General features: G+C 43.6%; 1 protein-coding gene across 2 annotated transcripts in view; it reads left to right on the forward strand.

The window, feature by feature from the left end:
• The first annotated feature begins 11,849 nt into the window (after positions 1-11,849).
• MTO1 (mitochondrial tRNA translation optimization 1) overlaps positions 11,850-13,996 on the forward strand; it is a 31,037-nt gene continuing 28,890 nt past the window's right edge. The window contains exon 1 of one of the 2 annotated variants that reach the window (XM_019967031.2): positions 11,850-12,187. In XM_019967031.2, coding sequence (XP_019822590.2) covers positions 11,971-12,187 — 217 coding nt within the window. In that variant the 5' untranslated portion in view covers positions 11,850-11,970. Of the gene's footprint in view, positions 12,279-13,996 lie in introns of both variants that reach the window. The other variant, XM_019967033.2, reaches the window with a different exon arrangement.

Consider the following 13,996-nt stretch of genomic DNA (forward strand, 5'->3'; position numbering starts at 1 on the left):
CGAACGCGGTGGGACGCACGCGCGGAAAACCTGACGGGGCGGGGCGGGGCGGGGCGGTCACGCAGAGGCACGCCCCCGCCTCGGAAGCGCGGGCCCACGCCGGCCCAGGAGTCCGCTGGATTTCCTTGCTTCGAGCGCTGCCTTGTGGCTTGGGAACTAGGCAGAACCGAACCCAGGAAAGCGCAAAAGAGCTTCCCGAGCTTTGAAAGCGAGAGGGGTTTAATGGCGTGTCGCCCAAGAACATTTGGGAAAAAACTATCTCACATATTCGGAGAAGGCAATAGCACCCCACTCCAGTACTCTTGCCTGGAAAGTCCCATGGATGGAGGAGCCTGGTAGGCTGCAGTCCATGGGGTCGCTGAGGGTCGCTGAGGGTCGGTCACGACCGAGCGACTTCACTTTCACTTTTCACTTTCATGCATTGGAGAAGGAAATGGCAACCCACTCCAGTGTTCTTGCCTGGAGAATCCCAGGGACGGGGGAGCCTGGTGGGCTGCCGTCTATGGGGTCGCACAGAGTCGGACACGACTGAAGTGACTTAGCAGCTTAGCATCGAACATATTGAACTTGACGGAGCAACTTTCTAAATGCAAGTTTAAGTAAAGGATTTTCTTATTAATAGTAAACATATTTTTTTAAATAGGTGGAATCATATGGATTGAATATTGAATAATAATTGGATTGAATAATATGGATTGAATATGGAATAAATATTTATTACTTAACCTTTTTTTTAAACTTATCGTTTTAAAAGCACCCACAATCAAACTGTAAAGTTCTTATTGGTGAGTTTTATCCACTGGTTCTCAAAAGCCTATGAAACATCGGCACTTATATTTTAAATAATTAATACTGCTTTGGCCGTTGTGATTCCAGAGTATTTCAATACAGGCTTTCAAGTATCGATTTCTAAAGCCAAGTCCTTTACAGAAATACATATTTGATAGAAAGTCCTAGGTTTAGCATGCCTTGGTACTTTTTTTTTTTTTAACCATTCTAACCATTTTAAGTGTACAGTTCAGGGTGAAACCATCACCACCATCAGTCTCAAGAACTCTTCATCTTGAAAAACTGAAACTCTACCCATTAAACACCCCATTCCCTCCTGCTTGCTCTGACTTCTGGAAAGCACTCTACTTTCTGTCTCTGAATCTGACCATCTAGGTTCCTTATGTAAGTGGAAACATATTTTTCCTTTCATGATGAGCTTATTCAATATAAAGTCCTCAAGGTTTATCTATGTTGTAGCAGGCCTCAGCCTTCCTTTTTAAGGCTGAATAATTTCATTGTATTATATGTATGTAGCGGGGAAGAGGACGACAGAGGATGAGATGGTTGGATGGCATCACCAACTCGATGGACATGAGTTTGAGCAAATTCCGGAGTCGGTGATGGGCAGGGAGGCCTGATGTGGTGCAGTCCATGCGGTCACAAAGAGTCAGACACGACTGAGCCTGAGCGACTGAACTGATATGTATGTATATAATACACATTGTTTTCCATTGATCTGTCAAGGGACAAAATGCCTTGATTACTTTTCGAAAAGGTTTCTTTGAAACCAGTATTTTGATGTACCCTTCTCTGAATTTTAAAAGATGTTTTTCTTTTGTAAAATGGAAGGAGGACTAGTGTGTAGTCAGACTTCTTCTCAAGCAGACCAATTTCAGGCAAGAGTAAAACGGAAGCTGAAAGGTGGAAGCCATTTCCTTAAAATCACAGTCCCTTGGACTGTCTTCCAGGATGTGCAGGAGTATGCCTCTTCCACGTTGAAGACCTCTGCTCTGTGATTCTGTTTTTGTCCTCCAAGGGCTCCATGCCTGTCCTGAAATCCTATAAATGCCGAGGTAGCCGGCTTAATGCTGTTTTCTGCTGCTGCTGCTAAGTCGCTTCAGTCGTGTCCGACTCTGTGCGACCCCATAGATGGCAGCCCACCAGGCTCCCCCGTCCCTGGGATTCTCCAGGCAAGAACACTGGAGTGGGTTGTCATTTCCTTCTCCAATGCATGATAGTGAAAAGTGAAAGTGAAGTCGCTCAGTCATGTCCAACTCTTCCAGACCCCATGGACTGCAGCCCACTAGGCTCCTCCATCCATGGGATTTTCCAGGCAAGAGTACTAGAGAATGCTGTCTTCTAGCTGTTTTCAAAGTGCACTAGTGTTAGCTTCGGAGAAGGCAATGGCACCCCACTCCAGTATTCTTGCCTGGAAAATCCCATGGATGGAGGAGCCTGGTAGGCTGCAGTCCATGGGGTCGCTAAGAGTCGGACACGACTGAGCGACTTCACTTTCACTTTTCACTTTCATGCATTGGAGAAGGAAATGGCAACACACTCCAGTGTTCTTGCCTGGAGAATCCCAGGGACGGGGGAGCCTGGTGGGCTGCCATCTATGGGGTCCCACAGAGTTGAACACGACTGAAGTGACTTAGCAATAGCAGTGTTAGCTTAACCAAAAGCATGCAAGCAACAGGCCACCAGACCACAGTCAAGTACCTCTTCTGCTGACCTGTCAAAAGAGGAAAACTTATTCCTTGCTCAATCTTGTAGCAACAATCAGTGTCCAAATCACAGAAGGAATGACTATATGGAGTTTGGACTTTATCAGGTAGGAAAAAACAAGAGATTTGCTTGTGGGTATATATTTTACCTAGATGATTTTATATCTTTTCTTTTATGTCCCATGTTTATCTCAGTAATTCACTTATTCAACAAATATTTGGCACAAATACTATGTGCCAAGCTCAACCCTAGGCGCTCAGGATATACTGACAAACAAAGATCTTGCCCTCCTAGAGCTTACACTCTGGCAGGAAAAAACACACAATAAAATAATACATACATAAATTACTCCATATCACAGAAAATGATGAGCTGTATTAAAAAAAGGTGGAAGTCACTCAGTCATGTCCAACTCTGGGATCCCATGGACTGTAGCCCACCAGGCTCCTCTGTCCGTGGAATTCTCTAGGCAAGAATACTAGAGTGGGTTGCCATTCCCTTCTGCAGGGGATCTTTCCGACTGAGGGATCAAACACAGCCTCTTGCATTGCAGGCATATTCTTTACCACCTGAGGCACCAAGGAATCCCAAATAACTTATGGAACATGGGACCATTTAGGGTTGAAGTGAAATGTTAGTTGCTCGGTCATGTCCGACTCTTTGCGACCCCATGGACTATGGTCTGCAAGTTTCCTCTGTCCAAGGATACTGGAGTGGGTAGCCATTCCCTTCTCCAGGAGCTCTTGGAGATCCCCAAGGTGGGGCTCAAGGGATCCCGTCTTGCAGGCAGCTTCTTTACTGTCTGAGCTACCAGGGGAAAACAGTGCAAGAAATAACAGGGGAAAAAAAATAGTGCAAGAAAAATCAGGAATGAGGAATCATACAATTCTAAAATAGTGTTCAATTCAGTTCAGTTGCTCAGTCGTATCTCTTTGCAACCCCATGGACTGTAGCATGCCAGGCCTCCCCGTCTATTACCAACTCCTGGAGCTTGCTCAAACTCATGTCCAACCATCTTATCCTCTGTCATCACCTTCTCCTGCCTTCAGTCTTTCCCAGCATCAGGGTCTTTTTCAATGAGTCAGCTCTTCCCATTAGGTGGCCAAAGTATTGGAGCTTAAGCTTTAGCATCAGTCCTTCCAATGAATATTCAGGACTGATTTCCTTTAGGATTGACTGGTTGGATCTCCTTGCAATCCCAGGGACTCTCAAGAGTCTTCTCCAAACCACAGTTTAAAAGCATCAATTCTTCGGCGCTCAGCTTCCTTTATGGTCTAACTCTCACATTCATACATGACTGCTGGAAAAACCATAGCTTTGACTAGAAGCTATGAAAGAAGCTTTGACCAAGCTTTGACCTTGGTCAGCAAAGCAATGTCTCTGCTTTTTAATATGCTGTCTAGGTTGGTCATAGATTTTCTTCCAAGGAGCAAGCATCCTTTGATTTCATGGCTGCAGTCACCATATGTAGTGATTTTGCAGCCCAAGAAAATAAAGTCTGTCACTGTTTCCATTGTTTCCCCATCTATTTGCCATGAAGTGATGGGACCAGATGCCATGATGTTAGTTTTCTGAATGTTGAGTTTTAAACCAGCTTTTTCACTCTCCTCTTTCATTTTCATCAAAAGACTCTTCAGTTCCTCTTTGCTTTCTGCCATAAAGGTGGTGTCATCTGCATATCTGAGGTTATTGATATTTCTCCTGGCAATCTTCATTCCAGCTTGTGCTTCACCCAGCCTGGCATTTCTCATGATGTACTCTGCATATAAGTTAAAGAAGCAGGGTGACAATATACAGCCTTGATGTACTCCTTTCCCTTTCTCAATTTGGAACCAGTCTGTTTGTTGTGAACCACACAGTCAAAGGCTTTGGAGTAGTCAATAAAGCAGACACAGGTGTTTTTCTGGAATTCTCTTGCTTTTTTGATGATCCAACGGATGTTGGCAATTTGATTTCTGGTTCCTCTGCCTTTTCTGAATCCAGCTTGAACATCTGGAAGTTCTCGCTTCACGTACTGTTGAAGCCTGGCTTGGAGAATTTTGAGCATTACTTTGCTAGCGTGTGAGGTGAGTGCAGTTGTGCGGTAGTTTGAACATTCTTTGGCATTGCCTTTCTTTGGGATTGGAATGAAAACTGACCTTTTCCAGTCCTGTGGCCACTGCTGAGTTTTCCACATTTGCTGGCATATTGAGTGCAGCACTTTCACAGCATCATCTTTCAGGACTTGAAATAGCTCAACTGGACTTCCATCACCTCCACTAGCTATGGTTGATGCTTCCTAAGGCCCACCTGACTTCGAATTCCAGGATGTCTGGCTCTAGGTGAGTGATCACACCATTGTGGTTATCTGGGTCATTAAGATCTTTTTTGTATAGTTCTTCCGTGTATTCTTGTCACCACTTCTTAATATCTTCTGCTTCCATTCGGCCCATACCATTTCTGTCCTTTATTGTGCCCATCTGCATGAAATGTTCCCTTGGTATCTCTAATTTTCTTAAGATCTCTGGTCCTTCCCATTCTATTGTTTTCCTGATAGCTCAATCGGTAAAGAATCCGCCTGCAATGTAGGAGAACCCCTGGTTCTATTCCTGGGTGAGGATGATCTGCTGGAGAAGTGATAGGCTACCCACTCCAATATTCTTCGGCTTTCCTTGTGGCTCAGCTGGTAAAGAATACACCTGCAATGTGGGAGACCTGGGTTTGATCCCTGGGCTGGAGAGGGAAAGGGCTACCCACTCCAGTATTCTGGCCTAGAGAATTCCACGGACTGTATAGTCCATGGGGTCACAATGAATCAGACAAGACTGAGCAACTTTCACTCTCAGTAAAATAGTGAGAGAATGACACTTGAGCAAAAGTTAAAGGAGGGGATACCCAGGGGAAGAGGGTGAGTTATCCCCTTAATGCCTCTCAGCTTCAAACACGCCCTTCAATAAAAGCTTACTGATAAACAGAATTCCTCTAAGCATTCCTCTTTTATTTTAAATTAATTATATATTTAAGAAAAATTTTTGCCTTTGCTGGGTCTACCCTCTGGTTGCAATGCTCAAGCTTATAATTGTTGTGGCTTCTCTTGTTGCAGAGCATGGGCTCTAGATGTGCGGGCTTCAGTAGTTGTGGCATGTGGGCTCAGTAGTACAGCTCCCAACTCTACAATAGAATGGGAAGGACCAGAGATCTCAAGAAAATTAGAGATACCAAGGGAACATTTCATGCAAAGATGGGCACAATAAAGGACAGAAATGGTATGGGCCGAATGGAAGCAGAAGATATTAAGAGGAGGTGACAAGAATACACGGAAGAACTATACAAAAAAGATCTTAATGACCCAGATAACCACAATGGTGTAATCACTCACCTAGAGCCAGACATCCTGGAGTAGTAGCCCAGCTCTAGAGCCTGGGCTCACTAGTAGTGGCTCATGGGCCCAGTTGCTCCACGGCATATGGACACTCCTGGACCAGAGGTCAAACCAGTGTCTCCTGCGTTGGCTGGTAGATTCTTTACAGCTGAGCCACCAGGGAAGCCCAAGCATTTCTCTTTGAAAGTGCCCACTATGGTAACTTTTCTCAGCAGAAATTGCTGGAGGAACATTGCAGGAAGATGTTTCCCGCTGTTTCCACATAATAGAGGGAGTGGCAGGGGATTGACAGAATGAAGGTATCAAGGTTCAACCTGACACCCAGGTCTCCTGCATTGCAGGCATTCTTTACCATCTGAGCCACCAGGGAACCCCAAGGAAAAAAACACTAATTTGAAAAGATATGTACCCCTATGTTCACCACAGTATTATTAAAATTAACAATAGGCAAAATATGGAAACAACCTAAGTGCCCATTGACAGATGAATGAATAAAGAAGATGGGTCTATATGTACAATGGAATACTACTCAGCCATTAAAAGATGAAATCTTTCCATTTGCAACAATATTGAGGATATTATGCAAAGTGAGATAAGTCAGATGGAGAAAGACAAACAGCATATGATTTTACTCATAGGTGGGATTTAAAAAAACCAAAATAAGTGAACTAAGCAAACCACAAAAACACACAGATATCCAGAGCAGAGTATTGGTTACCAGAGGGGAAAGGGAGTGAAGGGAAAGTGAATGGGTAAAGGGGGTGAACTCTATGGTGACTGATGGAAACTAAACTTTTGCTGGTGAATACCCTTCTGTGGTGTATACAGAGAAGACACAGTGTGGTACATGTGCTCAGGTCCACAGCTGTGTCTGACTCTCTGCAGCCCCATGGATCGTAGCCCGTTTCTCTGTCCACGGAATTCTCCAGGCAAGAATATTGGAGTGAGTTGCCGTTTCCTCTTCCAGGGGTCCAACCCACGGATTGAACCTGTGTCTCTTGTGTCTCCTGCATTGGTAGGTGGATTCTCTATCACTAGTGCCACCTGGGAAGCCCATAATATGGTACAGGTGAAACACATAATGTTATGATCCAGTATTACAAAAAAGAAACAGCTGTGAAGGGGAAAGTATTAACATACAAATATCCACCTTCTTGCCTACAATTAACTTCCTTTTGTGCTGAATGCTATTCTTTTTTTAAGTATGAAATACCATAAAGTTTGTGGGGAGATGTGGATGCAGGGCAAGAGTTAAAGGAAAACTGTATTACAGGCTGAAGGAACAGCAAATGCAAAAGAAAAAAGACTAAGAAGGTATTTGGAGGCCAGATAATAAGCAATCCAACCACTGTGCTTTCCTTTTAGGATGACTGACTTCAAGTCCATTTCATAAATCAGTTCTTTTAAGAAGCAAGCATTTCCTATCATCTGTCCTGGGCAGGATCATGCCCTCTGTATTGCAGCTCACTTTGGCTTTATTCCAGAGGCCAGGAGCTGCAAATACTGACGCCTAAAGCCTGTCCTCTACAAGAGAAGTCACCACAGTGAGAAGCCTGTGCACCGCAACTAGAGAGCAGCCCCTACTGGCCACAAATAGAGGAAGGCCCACGCAGCAGCACAGCCCAGCACAGCCGATACATACATACATAGTTAAAAACAAATAAATAAATATGCACCATGTAAAGGGAAGAGTCAAATTGAAGATGTAGGCCTGTGATTCTCTAATCAAAGGCTCAAGCTACTAATTTTAAAATACTTATTAATAAAACAGTACATTGTGTAGCCTTGAAAATGACATAAACCTGTATTCCTTGGCATAGAAAAATGTCCATGATAAACTATTATGTGAAAAAAGTTACAAAACAGTGTATATAGATCACAGTATGACCATATTTTCATTAAAAGATAATGAAAATACATTTATAATTAAAACTTAATTAAAATCCAGTGCTGGCTACGATGAGATGAAATAATCTTACACTGTCCATGCAACCTGACACAAAGATTTTAGAAAGTTAATTTAGTAGTTATGAAAAATTTAAACATTGAGGAGTCCTTTTACCCAGAATTTTCATTTATAATGAGTCCCATAACTTTTTTAAAAAATAGTTTTTATGTAGTTATTTTTGGCTCTGCTGTTTTCATTGCTGTGAGGGCTTTTTCTCTAGTTGCGGCAAGCGGGGACTACTCTCCAGTGGCAGTGCACGGGCTTCCAGAAGTTGTGGCACGTGGGCTTAGTCGCTCTGAGCAGGTGGGATCCTCCTGGATCAGGCAGGGATCAAACTCGTGCCCCCTGCATTGGTAGGTGGGTTCTGTACCACTGAGCCACCAAGGAAGCCCAAGAGTCCCATAACTTTTAAAAGATACATGTACAAAGATGACCATAATATCAAAAAATTAGAAATGCGAACTAAGAGTGCTGCCTGCCATATCAGTAAACAAAGGATGTTGGAGCCATCAAGCCACCACACGTCTGGATGGTGAGCCCTGAGGGAACGCAGGATGGAAACCGGGAATGCCCACCATCTAGCAATCAACTGCTATAGCCATCCGCTCAAAAATAAACTATGGTTCATATAAACAACTGACTATATCACTAAAAAGTGAGATAGATTCATACATATTGGCAATAGAGATAGTAAAAAAAAAATTGTTTAAAAAAGTAGCAAACTAAAAAACAATATAGTCACATGTAATATATTACATGTGCAAAATAATAGTAGCATTAGTATAACTATAAAAAATGAGGCACTGGGACTTTGCTGGTGGTCCAGTGGCTAAAACTCCACGCTCCCCACGCAGGGGGCCTGGGTTCGATCCCTGTCAGAGGAACTAGATTCCACATGCTCCAGCTATATTTGCATGCCACAAATAAGACCTGGTGCAGTCAAATTAATAAATAAAAATTAGGAGGCATTAGCAAGAAGAGATAAGAAAGCCTTCTTCAGCGATCAATGCAAAGAAATAGAGGAGAACAACAGAATGGGAAAGACTAGAGATCTCTTCAAGAAAATCAGAGATACCAAAGGAACATTTCATGCAAAGATGGGCTTGATATACGACAGAAATGGTATGGATCTAACAGAAGCAGAAGATATTAAGAAGAGATGGCAAGAATACACAGAAGAACTGTACAATAAAGATCTTCATGACCCAGATAATCACGATGGTGTGATCACTGACCTAGAGCCAGACATCCTGGAATGTGAAGTCAAGTGGGCCTTAGGAAGCATCACTACGAACAAAGCTAGTGGAGGTGATAGAATTCCAGTTGAGCTATTCCAAATCCTGAAAGATGATGCTGTGAAAGTGCTGCACTCAATATGCCAGCAAATGTGGAAAACTCAGCAGTGGCCACAGGACTGGAAAAGGTCAGTTTTCATTCCAATCCCAAAGAAAGGCAATGCCAAAGAATGCTCAAACTACCACACAATTGCACTCATCTCACACGCTAGTAAAGTAATGCTTAAAATTCTCCAAGCCAGGCTTCAGCAATATGTGAACCATGAACTTCCTGATGTTCAAGCTGGTTTTAGAAAAGACAGAGGAACCAGAGATCAAATTGCCAACATCCGCTGGATCATGGAAAAAGCAAGAGAGTTCCAGAAAAACATCTCTTTCTGCTTTATTGACTATGCCAAAGCCTTTGACTGTGTGTTTCACAATAAACTGTGGAAAATTCTGAAAGAGATGGGAATACCAGACCACCTGATCTGCCTCTTGAGAAATCTGTATGCAGGTCAGGAAGCAACAGTTAGAACTGGACATGGAACAACAGACTGGTTCCAAATAGGAAAAGGAGTACGTCAAGGCTGTATATTGTCACCCTGTTTATTTAACTTATATGCAGAGTACATCATGAGAAACGCTGGGCTGGAAGAAACACAAGCTGGAATCAAGATTGCTAGGAGAAATATCAATAACCTCAGATATGCAGATGACACCACTCTTATGGCAGAAAGAGAAGAGGAACTCAAAAGCCTCTTGATGAAAGTGAAAGTGGAGAGTGAAAAAGTTGGCTTAAAGCTGAACATTCAGAAAACAAAGATCATGGCATCCGGTCCCATTACTTCATGGCAAATAGATGGGGAAACAGTGGAAACAGTGTCAGACTTAATTTTTCTGGGCTCCAAAATCACTGCAGATGGTGACTGCAGCCATGAAATTAAAAGACGCTTACTCCTTGGAAGGAAAGTTATGACCAACCTAGATAGCATATTCAAAAGCAGAGACATTACTTTGCCAACAAAGCTCTGTCTAGTCAAGGCTATGGTTTTTCCTGTGGTCATGTATGGATGTGAGAGTTGGACTGTGAAGAAGGCTGAGCGCCGAAGAATTGATGCTTTTGAACTGTGGTGTTGGAGAAGACTCTTGAGAGTCCCTTGGACTGCAAGGAGATCCAACCAGTCCATTCTGAAGGACATCAGCCCTGGCATTTCTTTGGAAGGAATGATGCTAAAGCTGAAACTCCAGTACTTTGGCCACTTCATGAGAAGAGTTGACTCATTGGAAAAGATTCTGATGCTGGGAGGGATTGGGGGCAAGAGGAGAAGGGGACGACAGAGGATGAGATGGCTGGATGGCATCACTGACTCGATGGACGTTGAGTCTGAGTGAATTCCGGGAGTTGGTGACGGACAGGGAGGCCTGGCGTGCTGCGATTCATGGGGTTGCAAAGAGTCAGACACGACTGAGCGACTGATCTGATCTGATCTGAGCAACAAAATACTGACAATTATTACAGAGATGAAAGTCCGAAGGCCCGATGGAAATTACAAGTTCCTTAACTCAAAGTTTTGTATTTCTGTTTAAGCTTTAAACTGTGTATAAAAAAATACTTACTAATAATGTAATGACAAAAATTATGTATTCAATAGATATTAATAATCAGAATAATAAAACAGCCACATGGATCGTTTCACAATCCAACCAGTGATAAGTTTCCTCTCTAAGGAAGGTGTTGGGTTGCACACTACCCTCCTCCCCCTAACCAGGGTGTGTTTGCACAGCTTCAAAACTGAAGAAACATCTTGGAGTCAGCACAGAGACGTCAATGGTTTAAGGGACAGGAGTGCTTGCTTGTCTGCAGCAAGGTCCTCAAGAGACACCCCACTGCGTACCTTGGAGGGGGGACAGACCACAGCAGCAGAATTCGCTCCCAGTGGAAGGGAGAGGTTAGCAGTTACATGGTGAAGTAACTGGGACATGACCCTCTCATTAGCCCTTTGCTTAGCGGTCACCAGCTAAGGCCTGGGGCAAGAGTATGTAGGAAGGTCAGTCATGTGAGTAGGGTGTAGGTGAGGTAGACACTGGCTAACTAGGGCATGCACACAGAGCAGGGGATGTACCTGACCACATAGAGGTTTTAAAACTATCAGTTCCCTAAGGCTGGACATTTAACCTTCAGCCCTTCAGTTCTTCTAACTAGGCTTCATGAACCTTTCATCCACAAATACATTTGAATATCTCTGGAATCTATCCCAATCTTCATAAACAGAGGCAAGGTGATGGCTGCACCACAAATTTCAAAGACTCATGTAAAGCAAAGGGACCTAAATTATTGTTTGTAGGCAGTCACCTAGTGATTAGGGCAGCAATTCGCTTAAAAGGACAAAAGATGACTGAGTAGAAGTGCCGCCCCCCGCCCCCCCGCCCCCAAATCCAGAACCATAGGTAATCCAACAGCCTCCGCCAGGAAGAAACGGGGTTCAGTTCAGTCGCTCAGTCGTGTCCGACTCTGCGACCCCATGAACCGCAGCACGCCAGGCCTCCCTGTCCATCACCAACTCCCTGAGTCCACCCAAACCCATGTCCGTTGAGTTGGTGTTGCCATCCAACCATCTCATCCTTCGTCGTCCCCTTCTCCAACCACAGGTAATCCAACAGCCTCCGCCAGGCAAGAAACGAGGTACACACGCACCAATCCACGTGCACACACTCCAACGCGCTTCGCCAGGAAAGTCGCGCCAAACTGCCAATCAGCGGCGACGCTGGACGTAGACGTGACGCTGTGACATCATAGCAAGATGGCTGCTTCCTGAAGGCTTTCTCTCCTAAGTGTTTTCCCCTCGCTAGTGTCAGGATCCGAGTTAACAGACTGCCTTTCTCCAGCAATGTTCTGTATCCGAGGCTGTGGCCGCCGGGTCGCGGCTTCCCTCACCAAACAGCACCTTGCGTCGGTCCGGTTCGGCGGTGACAGCGCGGCGCCCTGGACTCCGCACTTCGACGTTGTGGTCATCGGCGGAGGACACGCAGGGACCGAAGCCGCTGCCGCCGCAGCTCGGTGCGGCTCCCGGACTCTGCTGCTCACGCACCGAGTGGACACCATCGGTGAGTGGCGCGGTGTGAGGCTTGCAGAGAGACGCACGCTGCCAGGATCCTCCTTCTCCCCTTCCCAGTGCCTTTTCCTCCAGTTACTCTGGTGAGAATCCTACCGAATGTCGTTTTAGCCTGATGTGTGTTTCGCAGATCAAGCGGGACCGGGCCAGAACTCTGGTTTCGGCTGTTCTGTGGACCACGAATTGTGCTGCTGTTGACAGAAATAATTAGTTGGAGGAGGGTTGAGGGAGAGGTGCCTTGAGAAAAGAGCAAACTCTTAATACTGGTGATACTTCATTTCAATTTTGCCTTTTGCCCTTTACTAGCTTGTTGTTTCGGTTAGAGTGAATCAACGTTATTAGTGCTCGTTTATTAAATACCCATTGTGTTTTTCTCGAGATTTTGTGGAACCCTTTTGAAGAACGAGGCTACTTTTTAAATTGTATTTTATATTCGTACTGAATGTTTATTCCCCAATTTTATGGTCAGGACCCGACTGTGCTTTTTGGCACTTCACAAGCAGTGGTTGGACGGCCATTATTTAAAGCAAGACCCCTCTGTGGCATCATCATAGATGCCAGCTAGGACACTATCTTGTAAACTATGCATGCCTGTGTCTTTCCTTGTGCATTTTGCTTACGAGGGAACTGTAATTGAAATGTTAACAATGCTTTCTGTACTGAAATACTGTTTAGAAATAACCATTCAGTTTATAACTGTGGAGAAATATATACTTTTGTTAACAGCGATTCTTTTGGATAGAGGCTATGTGATTACCCAAGTAAAAACCAGGTACTGCATTTCAATAATAATAATTTTAAAAGTTGAATGAACAAAAAAGTATTATTGAACTAAGATGATAAGATAATACTATAAGTGGTGTAGCTTTGTCAAGGATAAAGGAATTCCCATCAAAACATGTATTTATATTTTTATACCAATACAATGTGACCTATGTTATCTTTTTAAATAAATGAATTTCAGAGATATGTAATAACTCTTATAAATGAGCTTAATGAATGACAGTTCTATCTTAAAATCAAAGTCTCATTTTTTTTAAGGTACTTTGATGTCATGGAGTATGAAGTATTTCTGCTTGTTCTCAGAAAGATAGCTTTGACTTAGAAGGTTAAACTTCCATAGGAATACAGAATGCAGGAATTGTCCTGTATCAATTCCGTCGTATCATCTGCCATAATAAAGTCAGAGGTAGAAAATTTTTTATTTTATTAATAACCTGGGAAATAGTGCTTTTTGACAAACTCTTGTTTGCCATTCATGACGAAAGAGAAGAGTCTTTTAACACTAAACCACTCACTGGCAAGTAGGAACAGGATTACTTTAGATCAATAAAGATTTATCCCTAAAATAGTTTAGGTCACACTCCCCAAGCACAAAGCCTCATCAGGAAGAGTGTTTACCTAAATAAACAGTGGTTCTGTATCAAAGGAAGGAGGAAGATAATCTACGAAGTTGTCATCCCTGTTTTTACAGTAGGGACACTGAGATACAGAATATTAGACAACTTACCAAGATCACCTAGAGCTTCTAAGTGGTGAATATAGGAGCTGAACCAGAACTCTGCCTTGCTCCTAACCCATGCTCATAAGGACGGCACTATTCAGCCTCCCTCTGGAGACCGTGAAAACTTTTGGAGGCCTTAATGCTGGTCACAGGATCAGCAGATGGCCTTTATGGAAGACATAATTAATTATAACTGTGAACCAGTACAAAGAAATCTCTTAAATTATGCTTGATTTAGGAAGGTTTCATGAGGTAAGGTTTTCAAAATCACATTGTAAAGGAAGAAGCAGCATAATG

Source organism: Bos indicus, chromosome 9, assembly GCF_029378745.1.
Source record: "Bos indicus isolate NIAB-ARS_2022 breed Sahiwal x Tharparkar chromosome 9, NIAB-ARS_B.indTharparkar_mat_pri_1.0, whole genome shotgun sequence".
NCBI classification, from domain to species: Eukaryota; Metazoa; Chordata; class Mammalia; order Artiodactyla; family Bovidae; genus Bos; species Bos indicus.